The following is a 15,074-nucleotide window of genomic DNA, read 5'->3' on the forward strand; positions in this document are numbered from 1 at the left end:
ACTGAGCAAGAAAGTTAGTGTTGCAAATTGCCAGGGTAGACAAGCCCTTAGTCACGTTTAATGCTCTATCATGACATACAGATCACAATGCACTATTAAAGAGCCAGGGAGCCATATAGTTGAGCTCCGTAACGCTACAGAACTAGGCTATGTCTATACTACCGCTTACCTACCTCCGGGGTATAAATATTCCACCCCACTGAGTGACATGTTACACCAACATAAGCGCTAGTGTGCACGGTGCTATATCAGTGGGAGAGCTTCTCCTGACAGCATAGCTTTTGCCGCTCGCAGAGATGGTTTCATTATGCTGACAGAAGAGCTCTCTCCTGTCGGCATAGGGAGTCTTCACCACACACACTGCTGTGGTGCAGCTGTATCAGTATAGCTGTGCCGCTGCAGCACTGTACGTGTAGACATGGCCTTAGTAAACTCAGGTTTTAAACTAGTGCCAGCATGCAGTGACACTGTAAGATAAGAGATAGGAATGACCACAGCTTAAGATTCTTGCATTTATAAAAATTACATTTAATAAAATTTGCCTAATTAAAGTAGAAATAAAAAGTCATCAAATCAATTGTCTTAAAATAATGAGTATGCAGAATTTTCTGTATTCATGGATCATGTCCTTGAATTATTTGTACAGCTGAGTCGCTTAGGCTCCACTACACTTCAGAATATACCAGAGGAAGTACGCGAACATGTAAAACTACTATTAAATGTAGCTCCTGCAGTCAGACCAGATGCAGATCAAATGACCAAGGTGAGTGCCTAGAAAATACCGTAGCTGCAATAAACAGGGCTAATAACATGCACTTTTAAAAAAATGCTTATTTTCTGTTAGTTGTCCTTAAAGGTACTACTTTTCCTTTTGTTTTATGACTGTCACATTCACTTGATGTATCAAAACAGGGCTGTAAATTCCCAGGGAGGCTGGGTAGTCTAGGAAGTAGCCTAATAATGTAGAAGTAATAAGTATACATTACTTCTTGGTAAGCTTGCTCTTTTATTAAAACTTGTATTCATTCTTAGAGCTTTTGTAATGCAAAAAATAATTCTCTTCCATATAAAATAAACCAAGTTAGACAGACCATATCAGCCATATAAATATTATCAGTTTTCCTTTAAAAAGCTAGGCTCAAGCAGTTAATTGTTTTAATGATGAAGTTTACCTGTCAGTCACAATACTACTTATTGTGTAAAAATGTACTTTTCTATTTATTAGATGTAGCCACTTAACTATAAAAGTTTTGTTGATTTATAATGCATTTGAGAGGGTAAATTTAGATTATTTTACATGTTACATTTACAATAGCATTGGTGGTGGTTTCTCTCCAAGATCACACTTTTTTATCCTTTATTTTTAGATACCATTCTTTGATGATGTTGGGGCAATGACACTCCAATATTTTGATTCTTTATTCCAAAGGGATAATCTTCAGAAATCACAGTTTTTTAAAGGGCTACCAAAGGTTCTGCCAAAACTGCCTAAGGTTTGTTTTCCTTTATGTTTTAATATTTTTAAATGAAGAGTATTGGCATCTGTGCACCTCTGTTCTATACTGGGCTGCAGTAGAATATAGTAAGGAAGATGAAGTATAGCAAATTTGTTTTATGTGGGAATACCCTGCAGCTGCTGATACTCCTGGAGATGAGAAAAAATGGCAACCTGGAACTCTCATGGTAGCGAAATTTTCCTTGAAGAGTTCCTCTGGGTTCATCCCGCTCGGAACAGAAGATCTCTTCCGCCCTATGTTTCCCCCTTCCCATTGCTTTACAATCTCCATCTTTCAAGGCTCTGTGAAGTAGTCCCCATCCTTCCAGTGCAGTTGGACCGACTGAACTCTTTTTTTTAGAGCTAGTCGGTGCTTCTCTATTGTTGAATGATGCAAAGCTTTCTTTCCCAAGGACACTTGGCCCATTGTGCTTTTCGTGCTCACAGACAGCCTGGAAAGCTAGAGACTGTCGGTCAAAATTTCTTCTCCTGTATGGCAGGCAGATGGTATGATAACACTGGCCCCATCCCCTTCCCTTTTTTGTTAATCTTAGTTTTTGTAGTCCCAAAGAAAATAAGAAGGAAAAAATCCTTGTTTATCACATAATAGAATAACATTTGTGACCCATGTGATTAAATTTCTTCATCTTTAATTAAACTTTCTTTTTGAACTATTTACAAATACAAGTACAATCCTACTGCAGGAAGATCTAATGTTGAGTAATGTCTTTTTTTGTTTGTTTTTTGTTTTGTTTTTTTACTTATCAGTTTTCTCCTTTGATTAATTATTTTTGTGACATTTTAGAGTTGGACAAAGTTTCCAAGAGTTATGAAAGAGAAGTCAGGAAGACACAGGGAAGCTATTCAGCCTTAAATTTTTATTTCCCCCCCATTTCCATTGGTGGTAGTATATCAATATTAAATACATCTCAATGAATAGGCTTTCTAGAATCATCACCATCAGTGGCCATTTATCATATGCTTATCCAGGCTAGGTATGTCTGCAAGATTCGTGCAAGCAGAAGTAGAACCAAAGGTTGGAGGTGGTGGTCAGCTGTAGGAAGGAAGCACTTTTCTTTTGTATTGGGATTACAGGCTTCAAAGCTAATGAACCTTGGAGTCCTGCAAAAGCTGAATTTTATGCTAATAACTTTATCTAGTCCAGGGGTCGGCAACCGGTGGCTCGCGGCTCGCCAGGGTAAGCACCCTGGCGGGCCGGCCTGGTTTGTTTATCTGCCGCGTCGGCAAGTTCGGCCGATCGCGGCTCCCACTGGCCGCGGTTCGCGGTCCCAGGCCAATGCGGGAGGCAGGAAGCGGCGCGAGCCGAGGGATGTTCTGGCCGCGGTTTCCTGCCTCCCGCATTGGCCTGGGACCGCGAACCGCGGCCAGTGGGAGCCACGATCGGCCGAACTTGCCAATGCGGCAGATAAACAAACCGGGCCGGCCCACCAGGGTGCTTACACTGGCGAGCCACCAGTTGCCGACCCCTGATCTAGTCTTTAGAAAAACGGTATCGTAAGTGGCTTCCTTAATTTGTATTCATCATTTTAAATCCTATATACAGCCTCATTAAATTATAATAGCTTTTAAGTGGCATTAAAATAAGATGATTGAGGGTCCATTTGGACAGACTGTGTCTTAAATACAAACAGAAAAGAAAGCACTGTAATATATAAAACTCGAGTTTACTCTTAAAGTAAGGTTCAGAACTGATTGTTGCATTTGTTTACCATTGTATAAACGTGACTTTTATGAAAAAATCTTTGCTGAAATAAAATTAGAAAATAGTATTTTATTGCAATGCAAAGCAACCACACCTCTTTGTCTTTCTCTCTCAGCGTGTTATAGTGCAGCGAATTTTGCCTTACTTGACCTCAGAGTTTGTGAACCCTGATATGGTACCCTTTGTTTTGCCTAATGTTCTGCTGATTGCTGAAGAGTGCACCAAAGAAGAGTACGTCAAGCTTATTCTGCCTGATCTTGGCCCTGTTTTTAAACAGCAAGAACCAATCCAGGTAGATTAATGTTGTTTAAAAGTAAATCTCATTTTTTCCTTCAAGGTTTTTCCTGACAAAATCCTAATCAATTTTCTATTCATTTCCTTGTTCCAATCTAACACAAACTTCCAAACCTCAGTTCTGCTCTGTAGCTTTCCAGAGAGATCAGTCTTGAGTGAAGCAAGGCATTTTGTCACCTGAAATGCACTGAGCCCATTGCCTCTGTAGCACACCTGCCCTTGACTGGTCTGGAATGCAATTTTAGCATGCCAGACCATTCCCCCTCTAAGGGAGCAATAGACCTTTCATTAAGCATAATATTGTATTGATACGGTGAGTCTAGAGTTACAAAAATCAGATCTCTAATTTACCATCAGACCTGTTCTGAGGAGAACTAAACAATACTGGATAAATTTGCTACCACTTTTTATTTTTATTTTTTGCTGGTATTGACAAGCCCAAAGAGGGAACATAGGAATCTGTGGTAAAGGTTGGGTTTTTTCCCCCCCTCTTAAGAACTTTCAGATGATTAGGTGGTAGTGTGTCTGGCAATCCGATGGTATATGTCAAATGTCCAAACAGATACTTCCTCAACCCTTTCTGCCTTCTTGAAAAGCTGTTGGGTTTTGGGGGTTTTATTACAAGTTCTAGTGTTGCTTTTCAAAAGAAGAAATGAAGTTACCTTGGTGAAGTACCGTATTTTGCTTGGGGAATTACACATTTTTATGTCAAGTTTGGTTTCACTTTAGGAATAAACCTATTTTGTGCCAATACTGTCACTGTAATGCTGTGCTCCTTCAGTAAGGTCCAAATTCTGCCTTCTGATGCATAAGTACAACTCCAGTTGAAGTAATTGGGAATTGCACATACACATCTGAGAGCAGAATTTGACTCCAGGTTTCTAGTGATTTCCATAATGGCATGTATGTCAAGAGTATGTTTTATAGCTAAAGTTTAATAGTGGACTATTTTGTAATTATAAAACAAAAGTCCATAAGCCTTGTGATTTTTTTTTAAAGGTCAGTATATTTGTTTTAATTTTTATTTGCTGTTTCAAAAATGCAATAACATGTCTAAGTGTCTTTTTATCTTCCATGCCTTCAGGCTAGCAACATGGTGAGTGTAAATACCATTGACTCTGTTATAAGAAAGCTTTTTTAATGTTTCCAAACTATATTGCTATAATAAACTTCAAATTGAAAGTGTAATGTTGCAGAATTAAAATATGTGGTATTCATAACATTTTGTCATCTTGTTTTATAGATTTTGTTGATTTTCTTGCAAAAAATGGACTTGCTCCTAACCAAGACTCCACCAGATGAAATAAAGAATAGTGTCCTTCCAATGGTTTACAGAGCTTTAGAAGCACCTTCAATTCAGATTCAGGTGTAGTAACTATGGTTTTTCTTTAATAGTGTATAAAACTTTCCTCTTTGCCGTGAAGGGATACTGTCAAATTATGTATTCCCTACAACTTTTCTCTCCGTAGAAGAGGACGTTAAAACTTGTGCAACATACCTGAAGGATTATGCATTAATTCCAGAGTGTGTTGTTGGACTTTCTCCCTCCTGACTAGAAAGAGATCAGTTAATAAAACATGGATGTTCACCTAATCATGCCAGATGTTGTTTATTCACTGTTTTCCAGTGTATGAAAAATTTTGTCAAGCACAGTGACACTTTCTGCTCAGGCCTGTTGCCTAAATAAGTATTTAATGGATCTTTTATTGCTTTGTCTTTTGCCTTTTGGAATTTACTTTTTATGTACTGCCAAACACCAGTTATCCAGAAGTCTCCACAAAATCCTTGGATAAATGGGGGCTTCAGCCCGGCAAAGCTTAGAAATCATGGGGGAAAGTAACTGACCTGTGGCTTAACTAGAATTTTGGATAACTGGAGTTAAATTAACCTGTCTATATCTTAGGTTAGTGTTACTATTCATAATTTAGTCTAAGTAATTATTATAATTGGATATTTCTTTACTGCGGAGACACTTTTTATAGTAGTCAGGTGGCATTTTAGGTGCTGTCACGTATGTTGATGTGAATTTAATTTTCATGTAACAAATCAAGTGAAATATATTTTAATTCTTTGATTTTCTGTGATTTAAAAACTAGCTCTCTGTAAAGTGCTGCTTTGTGAAAATATAAGACATTTTTTGATCCAGATATTTTGTAGTTATGATACAAATGTAGCTCTTTCCATTCAAAGCACTTCCCAGGCATGAATCCTCAAATTATGCTTTATTATTATTATTAGTAGTAGTAGTACCAGTGTGGTTTACTTTAATGTAGCATGTAGTAGTAGTAACTGAATGATGTATCAATAATATAAAAACATATTTTTAGTAAATCAGACTATTTGAAGTTTTAGCTTTTTAAAAATAAGTTATGGATCAATTAGGTGACCACGTTTATTGTTTGTTTGAAGAGGATGTATTGAGAATTTAACTAATATTGTATTTTTGCTCTGAACAGTACGTGTGTGTATGTGTATTTTTATAAAATACATACACACATTACTAATTTTACTGTAAAGTGAAGTTTTTAAAAACTCCTATGGTTGTTTATTTACAGGAACTTTGCCTTAACATAATTCCTACATTTGCCAACCTAATAGACTACCCATCAATGAAAAATGCATTAATACCAAGAATTAAAAATGCCTGTTTGCAAACTTCCTCTCTTGCTGTAAGTAAACTAATGTTCTTGATCTCTCCATCCCCTACTCCCAAAACATTAAAATAGTGCTCAGGTAATTTTGGCTTTTCTGTTGTTGCTTTAATTATTATCAACATGCTGCAGGAAAACAAGAGCCTTGTTCAAAAAACAGAGCAACCCCTACCATGATACTGTGCATTCTCTTCAGGTTTTTCTAAAAGTATTGCCGTTTGTTCAGTAACCAATATGCAATCACTTGTGTTTCAGTGATGCAAAACTTTCTTTTGTGTTTTTAAAAAGAACTATTCTGGATTTTCCTTTGTATACTTCTTTTTGTTATATGAAAACTCTAGCTAATGTGAAAAGTAATTGTCTAGTGCTCCTTGATATGAATTATATAAACTTTTTCAAAGTAGTTTTCTGGGTTTCTCCCCCCAATTCCCCATTTTAGATATGTCCTGTCAAAAATGTGAATAATTAGAGTGATTAGGTATACTGCATTCAGAGTTGAGTCTGTTTGATAAAGTAATATGCCATTTCAGTTAAGTAGATTTCACACATACTTTCTGAGTTGCATTAAGCCTTATTTGATTCTCTGATTAGAATGGAGATATTTTTCAAAATGAAGTACCCATCAAGTATCATAAGTACCTAAATATGGACTTAGGATCCTAACTTTTAGACACCAGTTATAAAAAATCCTGTCTTTATTAACATTTATTTGAGCCTTATTTATGTTCAGAAAAGGTTTTTTGAAGCAAAGCAGCTGTGTTTAAGTCATCTTAGCAACCATGGGAAATGTCTTTGGGGGGTGGGGTTTTCAAACTAAGATATGCAACTTCAGCTATGCTATTCATGTAGCTGAAGTTGAAGTATCTTAGTTCGACTTACCTGGCCATCCTCATGGCAGCGAGTCGACCGCTGCGGCTCCCCCGTCGACTCCTCTTACTCCTCCTGCCGAGGTGGAGTACGAGTGTCGATTCGGGGATCGATTTATCGCGTCTAGACGAGACTCGATAAATCGATCTCCGATGCATCGGACACATCCGGCGGGCAGTATAGATGTACCCTTATTCTTTGAGGAAATCCAAGACATAAGGTGTGATGTGTGGGAAGGAGTCCTGCAGGATACTGCAGGTTCCTCCAGTTTCTACATTGTGAGTTGCACCACTTATGGTTCTGTATCACTCTAAGTGACATCTGCTTAATTTACTAAACTACAGCAAGAGTGTATTGTTCATGATCTCTGCAAAGGCAATATCACAACAGAACACTAAATTCTATCATCGTTTGTCTAGTGTATAGTATCAAGTGTAGAATTAGTTTAATTCTAATACACTTTCTGTTGGGAGACTATATCAAACACAAGTTGATGAACTGTACTGAAGAGTTGTACAGTCTATATGTTCCTACTCTAAATTTTTGATAATGGAAAAGAGCTAATATTAGAATTGGTCTCTTGCAAAATGGAATGTTTTCAATGTGTTGTTTTTCCCCAAGCAGGTTATGTTTAGTACTGGAAATTAAAATAAACTTGTTCTGACATTTCAGCAAAACAAATGGGTTGTGGAGAATATACACTGCATGGAACATGAAAATATTCAAAACACAAGACCTGGTAGTAATGGGGGACTTCACCCACACATCTATTGAAAAGTAATAAGGCAAAACACAATTTCCAACAAGTTCTTGGAATGAATTGGGGACAAGTTTTTGTTTCAGAAAGTGGAAGTAGTAATGAGGGAGACAGCCATATTAGACTTGTTTGTGACCAACAGGAGGAATTGGATATGAATCTGAAGGTGAAAGGCAATTTTGGTGCAAATGATCATGAAATGATAGATTTCAAGATTCTAAGGAAAGGAAGGAGTGAGAGCAACAGATTAAGAAGACTGAACTTCAAAAAAGGAAACTTTAACAAACAAACTCATAGAATTGGTAGGTAAGGTCCTAAGGGAAGAAAATCTAAGGGATACAGAAGTTCCGAAGAGTTCGCAGTTTCTCTAGGAGACTTTATTAAAGGCACAACTGCAAGTTATCCCAATGCGAAGGAAAGATAGGAAGAATAGTAAGAGGCAATATGGCTCCATCAGAAGCTCTTGGATGACTTGAAAATCAAAATGTGGAAACATGGATGAATTGATAAGAAGTAGTACAAAAAAATAGCATAAGGATGTAGGAACAAAATCAGAAAGGCCGCACAAAATGAGTTACACCTAGAAAGGGACAAAAAAGGCAATAAGAAGAGCTTATTGAAATGCATTAGGAGCAAGAGAAAGATGAAGGAAAGTGTAAGTTCTCTACTTAGCGGGGAAGGAGAGCTAATAACTGATGACATCAAGATGGCTGAGTTGTTTAATGCCTATCTTAATGCTGACTGGATACTCAACACAATTAATATTAACAAGAAGCAGGAAGGAACGCAAGCCAAAATAGGGAATGAACCGGTTAAAGAATATTTAGATAAATTAGATGCATTCAAGTCAGCGGGACCTGATAAAATTAATCTTAAGGTACTTCAGGGACTAGCTGAAGAAATCTCTGAACCATTAGTAATTATCTTTGAACACTCATAGAGGATGGGTGAGGTCCTAAAAGACTTGGAGAAGGGCAAACAGAGAGTACCTATCTTTAAAAGGGGGAGTAAAGAGGACAGGGAATACAGTCAGCCAAACCTTGATACCTGGAAAGATACTGAAACAAATTATTATACAATCAGTTTGTAAGCACATAGAATAAAATAAGGTGGGTGGATGAATGGATTTGTCAAAAACAAATCAGGCTAAAAACCTACTTTCTTCTTTTGACAGGGTAACTGACCTAGTGGTTGGGTTGAGGTGCAGGAGAGAAGCAGTAGACATGATGTATCTTGATTTTTAGTATGGTTTTTGACACAGTCTCAAATTACATTCTTAGAAGCAAACTTGGGAAATGTGATTAGATGAAATTACTATATGGTGGGTGCACAGCTGTTTGAAAGACCATACTCAGAGTAGTTATCAGCGATTCACTGTCAAACTGGGAGGGGATATGTAGGGGAATCCCACTGGAGAGTCAATCCTGGGTTCCAGTACTATTCAGTATTTTCATTAATGACTTGGATAATGGAGCAGAATATGTGCTTACAAAATGCAACATGGACAAATTGGAGAATTAGTCAGAAATCTACAATTCAAAAAAGAAATTCAATAAAGACAAGTGCCAAGTATTTCACTTAGGAAGGAAATATCAAATGCGCAACTACAAAATGGGGAATAATTTGTGAGGTAATAGGACTGCTGAAAAGGATGAGGAGGTTATAGTGGAGCACAAATTGACCATGAGTCGACAATGTGATGCAGTTGTGGAATGAAAGCTAATATTTTGAGGTATATTAACAGGAATGTTGTATGTAAGACATGGGAGGTGACTGTTGTGTTCTGCTTGGCACTGTTGAGGCCTCAGATGGAGTATAGCATCCAGTTCTGGGTGCCACACTTTAGGAAAGATGTGAACAAATTGGAGAAAATCCAGTGAAGAACAATAAAGTGAGAAGATTTAGAAAACCTGACCTATGAGGAAAGGTTAAAAAAAACCCAGGCATGTTTAGTTTTGAGAAAAGAAGACTGAAGTGGGGACCTTAATAATTGTCTTCAGACATAGAATCATAGAACTTAAGATCAGAAGGGACCATTATGATCATCTAGTCTGACCTCCCGCAAGATGCAGGCCAGAAAAGCTGACCCACCCACTCCTGAAATAATTCTCTCCCTTGACTCAGCTGTTGAAGTCCCCAAATCCTGATTTAAAGACTTCAAGTAGCAGATAATCCTCCAGCAAGCGACCCCTGCCCCAGGCTGCGGAGGAAGGCGAAAAACCTCCAGGGCCACTGCCAATCTACCCTGGAGGAAAATTCCTTCCCGACCCCAAATATGGCGATCAGCTGAACCCCGAGCATGCGGGCAAGACTCTCCAGCCAGACACTCAGGAAAAAGACTTTCAATATCCCAACATTGACCCTCGGTACTAATTACCAGTGGTCGCACATTATTGATCTATTGACTAAGTCACGTTATCCTATCAAACCATTCCCTTCATAAACTTATCAAGCTTAATCTTAAAGCCAGAGACGTCCTTCGCCCCCACTGTTTCCCTCGGTAGGCTGTTCCAGAATTTCACTCCCCTGATGGTTAGAAACCTTTGTCTAATTTCAAGCCTAAACTTCCCGACTGCCAATTTATATCCATTTGTTCTCGTGTCCACATTAGTACTGAGCTGAAATAATTCCTCTCCCTCCCTGGTATTTATCCCTCTGATATATTTAAAGAAAGCAATCATATCTCCTCTCAACCTTCTTTTGGTTAAGGAAAACAAACCGAGCTCCTCAAGTCTCCTTTCATACGACAGGCTTTCCATTCCTCGGATCATTCTAGTGGCCCTTCTTTGTACCCGTTCCAGTTTGAATTCATCCTTCTTAAACATGGGAGACCAAAACTGCACACAGTACTCCAAATGAGGTCTCACCAACGCCTTGTATAACGGGACTAGCACCTCCTTATCTCTACTAGAAATACCTCGCCTAATGCATCCCAAGACCGCATTCGCTTTTTTAACGACCACATCACATTGCCAACTCATAGTCATCCTGCGATCAACCAGGACTCCGAGGTCCCTCTCCTCTTCCGTTACTTCCAACTGGTGCGTCCCCAGCTTATAACTAAAATTCCTGTTAGTCATCCCTAAATGCATAACCTTACACGTTAAAGGCTGTTACAAAGAGGACTGTGATCAATTGTTCTCCATGTCCACTGAAAGGAGGACAAGAAGTGATGGGCTTAATCTGCAGCAAGGGAGATTTAGGATACGTATTAGGAAAACATATTAACTCTAAGAGTAGTTAAGCAGTGGAATAGGCTTCCAAGAGAGGTTGTGGAAGGCTTTTAAGAACTGGTTGGACAAACACCTATCAGGGATGGTCTAGGTTTACTTTGTCCCGTTCTAGCATGGCGGCTGGACTTGATGACTTCTCAAGGTCCCTTCTAGCCCTACGTTTCTGTGATTCTGTGGTTCAAGATATTATTTTTACAATAATGTTTAATCATAACTGTATTAGAGGACTTTGGGTTCTGTCTGTTTCAATCTTGTAAAAATGTAGTTTGTCCAGTTATTTTAGTCTTTATCTTAACACTTTTGTTAAAATAGAACTTAAGATTTTTGTATTTAATCTGTTTTTATAAAGATTTAAAATTCATGTCTTTCAAAATGTTAATTTTTAGTCAAAATTAGAGGTTAGAGATGTTACTTAACTTCTGTTACATATTTAATAGGTCCGTGTGAACTCCTTAGTGTGCTTAGGAAAGATTTTGGAATATTTGGATAAGTGGTTTGTACTTGATGACATTCTACCCTTTCTACAACAAATTCCATCTAAGGAACCTGCAGTGCTTATGGGAATTTTAGGTAATGAATATTTAATTTCCCTTCTTGTTACGGTTTTGTTGTAATCTCTATATGGCATATTGGTAGTGCTGTATGTGTTTCATAGCTAACAATTTATGTAAAAGCCTATTAGCTGTTTTGGACTTCTCAGAGATTTCTTTTTTGTATTCCCAGTGCTCCTCTGTTCTCTGTTAGATGTATTTGTAGTCTATGGGCTCAGTTCAGCCACAAGTATTCTCCACAGTTGTTGACCTATGGAGCTTCTATGGGTCCTTTGGTCTCCACAGCTGCAGGGGCTATCTGAATCTGCCTGAGAGCACTATAAATCACTGCCACCTCTGTTTCCTCTTCAGTAGTTAAACTGTAAAATCTGACTTTCCAAATAGCTTTGCTGTCCAGTAAAGAATCCCCTTACACCGCCCAGTTGCATTTCTCTTAAGCAGTTTCTTTCTGGATGCTAATGGGCTGGGTTCTTTGATCCACCAAGTTTACTTTGTGACACTTAGGTTACACAAAATGAGCTGAAAATGACTGAAAAATGTCCCAGGAGAATTCCTCCTCTTCAGAGGGGAATCTCCATTGCCATGGGTGGCTCCACCACTTATATCCCCCAGCAAGAGGAGGGGGCAAGTGAGCAGGGGCATATCTAGAGGGGCATACAGTGAAGCTCAGCTATGACTGATCTTGGCTGGCTGAGAATAAAGGAGTCATAATTCTCTCCCTGTTGATATCCCATCTGCACTGTGCCCAAGCTCTGCTCAGACACCGTGGAGAATAACTCCTTAATTTTGGAGTGGTGTGCAGAAATAAACTGTGCAGACCTCTTGGATTATGTAGTCAGACCTCTTGATTAATACAGGTCAAAGCTTCCAGAAGGAACCCCTCCAGAAAGCAAGTAGACCACAACACTTTCACGGTTGCCAAGGGCAGGTCATGAACTCTCAGTATATGGGTGTCACTTGGGTTCAACAGCCACAAGAAGTTACCTTGAGCCACCCAGTTACTCCTTTCTTCTGTTCTGAATGTTGGGAAGTCAAGGTACCATTTGAGGGGGGCTGGGAACCCTTCCCCCCAAGTTTTGTACAGGAGGTGTGCAAGCTCTCAAGTGGAGCTCTTAACTGCAATTAGAACAGAGGTGAAAGTGGGCCAGTACAACATACTGGTAAGAAGTGGCCACCAGAACAGGCCACCAGAACACAGCCGACGACAGCGCTTTAATGTTGCTGCCTCTTTTGCTCCCCGCTGTCGGTGGCCCTGCCAATAGGGACCCTAAGGACAAGAGGGGCAGCTGCCCCAGGGCCCAGTGATTTAGAAGGGCCCAGGGCTACTGGCCACTGCTACCGCAGCAGTGGCCGGAGCCCCAGACCCTTTAAATTGCTGCTGGAGCCCCAGGGGGCATGGGCCAGGCAGCACTGAAGGGCTGGCTGGAGGAGGCTGACCCCCCTGCCCCGCCCCTTCTGCCCGAGGCCCTGCCCCTTCTGGGGGCCCAGAGCTGGGCCTCTGTACTGGTAAGCCTTTTAAGTTACTTTCACCCCTGAGTTAGTGTGAAATGTAAATTCTACAGTGGAGAGGTGCCTGTGGGGCAGAGAGTCAGTATTTTATTTACAGAGGCAGGGTGATTAAAGATAAGAAAGGGCTGGTGATTAAATTAAGGATCTGGAAGTTTAGCCTGTAAAACAAGGGTCCCTGGGAAAGTGGGTGGGTGGGAAGGAGGAGGGGTTGTTTTAGAGAGAACATAGCCAAGCCCTCGGAGCCAAGGTTACATTCAGAAAGGGGGGAGATTTGGGGGCATAGGTGAAAAGAAGGGCCCAAACCCAAGGGAATGGATAGCAGTGGTATAGAGAAGTTCCCACTCTACCTGTGGTACTTATGTGGTCCCATCACCATAGTATCTGAGCGCCTAGTTCTCCTCACAGCCCCTCGTGAGGTAGAACAGTGCTGTTGTTATCCCCATTATACAGAAGAGGCAAATGGTCCCAGGTGATTGGGATGGATGTCATGGTTGACAGCATGAAAAGCAGCACTGAGGTCAGGAAGGATGGAGAATGAGAGTCAGATGAGAGGAGATCACTCAACTCCCAAGGGGTGACAGGTTCTGCCCCATGCTGGGTTGTAGAGCAATGACTGCTGTGCAGTTTTACATTTTAAAGAAAAAACATTTTGTTTTGTCATTTTTTGTTCTGAGTTCAAGAAAAGGAAGGAATCAAAAAGTGTCATATAAGTATCAGATGTGTTTATGCCTCAAATTCTTAGGGTTTCAGCTGTATTCAGGCCAATTCCAGAACAAAGAACAGAAATTGCATCCACAGAGTCAAAAAAGTTGACTATTATTATGACATTGATTTTGTATTATTCACTGGGGACCATGTGTGTGCTCAGCAGTGTTCAGAATATGCCAGAAAACGTAGTCCCTGAGACAATGTGTATTAAATGTGTAGCCCTGGATAAGATGGCTTAGATATTTAAGTATGAAGTGTATAGTTATTAAGCACATGTTAATATCTGTGAGTGGAGGCACTGGTGGCAATAGAAGTTTTACTGGATGAGGACTAGAAGGTTTGACTCTCCAACTTCCTTTCAAGAGGAAGAGTTGCCCAGAGTTCTTGTGCCTGTTTATTTTCTTTTCCTGCCTGGAGTGGCCCTGATATACCTCAGAAGTCTCAATTTTTTTCTCAACTTTAAAATGTGGATTTTTCTTGGTGTTTGGTTTTACATATTCTCCTGTGAGAACTGCAACTCAATCACGGTAGTGTTATATAGTGTTGTGTTTAAGAGCCTTCTGGAAAGTAACTAGCCTTTAAATGGAAGTAGAGCCCCTAGAGCCCCAGGCACGTGCAGTATAAACTCGTAGGGCCTTGGCCTAGTAGGTTGTTTCCAAAGTTAAATGATCTATTCCAAGCTTGGTGAACTGCAAAAAAGTGATAGGAAGTAATCTAGATTTTTTCCACAATTGTTTCAATTGTATTCAAGAGTTAGTAACAAAGTAAGACTATATATTAATTTTTTTAAATCTAACCAGTGTCTCTTAAGTGACTTGACACAAGGTGTGAGAACATGTTAGTATTAGAGCTGAGTGGGTCTAATATTTATTTCTCTTTTTTATATATAGGAATTAGCTGATAGGAGCACTGTATCTAACTTCTAAGTTATCTGCCCAAAACCCCCCCACAAATCCTAGAGTTTTCAGGTGCCTAAATAGCCCCTGGAATCATGGTTAAAGTCCCCATCTCCTCCACCACCACCACCAAAAACTGAAATGCTGCCCCTGTTAGGAAACCCTGGGTACGTCTACACTACGGGATTATTCCGAATTTACATAAACCGGTTTAGCAGAACAGATTGTATAAAATCGATTGCGCGCGGCCACACTAAACACATTAAATCGGTGGTGTGCGTCCACGGTCCGAGGCTAGCGTCGATTTCTGGAGCATTGCACTGTGGGTAGCTATCCCGTAGCTATCCCATAGTTCCCACAGCCTCCCCCGCCCCTTGGAATTTCCGGGTT

At 39.8% G+C, this 15,074-nt stretch overlaps 1 protein-coding gene across 1 annotated transcript in view; it reads left to right on the forward strand.

Moving 5' to 3' along the window:
• SCYL2 (SCY1 like pseudokinase 2) overlaps positions 1 to 15,074 on the forward strand; it is a 59,494-nt gene that overhangs the window by 25,907 nt on the left and 18,513 nt on the right. The window contains exons 7-12 of the mRNA XM_044981922.1: positions 647 to 763; positions 1,368 to 1,493; positions 3,334 to 3,510; positions 4,756 to 4,878; positions 6,068 to 6,181; positions 11,458 to 11,590. Coding sequence (XP_044837857.1) covers positions 647 to 763; positions 1,368 to 1,493; positions 3,334 to 3,510; positions 4,756 to 4,878; positions 6,068 to 6,181; positions 11,458 to 11,590 — 790 coding nt within the window. The remainder of the gene's footprint in view (positions 1 to 646; positions 764 to 1,367; positions 1,494 to 3,333; positions 3,511 to 4,755; positions 4,879 to 6,067; positions 6,182 to 11,457; positions 11,591 to 15,074) is intronic.

The sequence above is a fragment of the Mauremys mutica genome, chromosome 1, assembly GCF_020497125.1.
Source record: "Mauremys mutica isolate MM-2020 ecotype Southern chromosome 1, ASM2049712v1, whole genome shotgun sequence".
Classification (NCBI taxonomy): Eukaryota; Metazoa; Chordata; order Testudines; family Geoemydidae; genus Mauremys; species Mauremys mutica.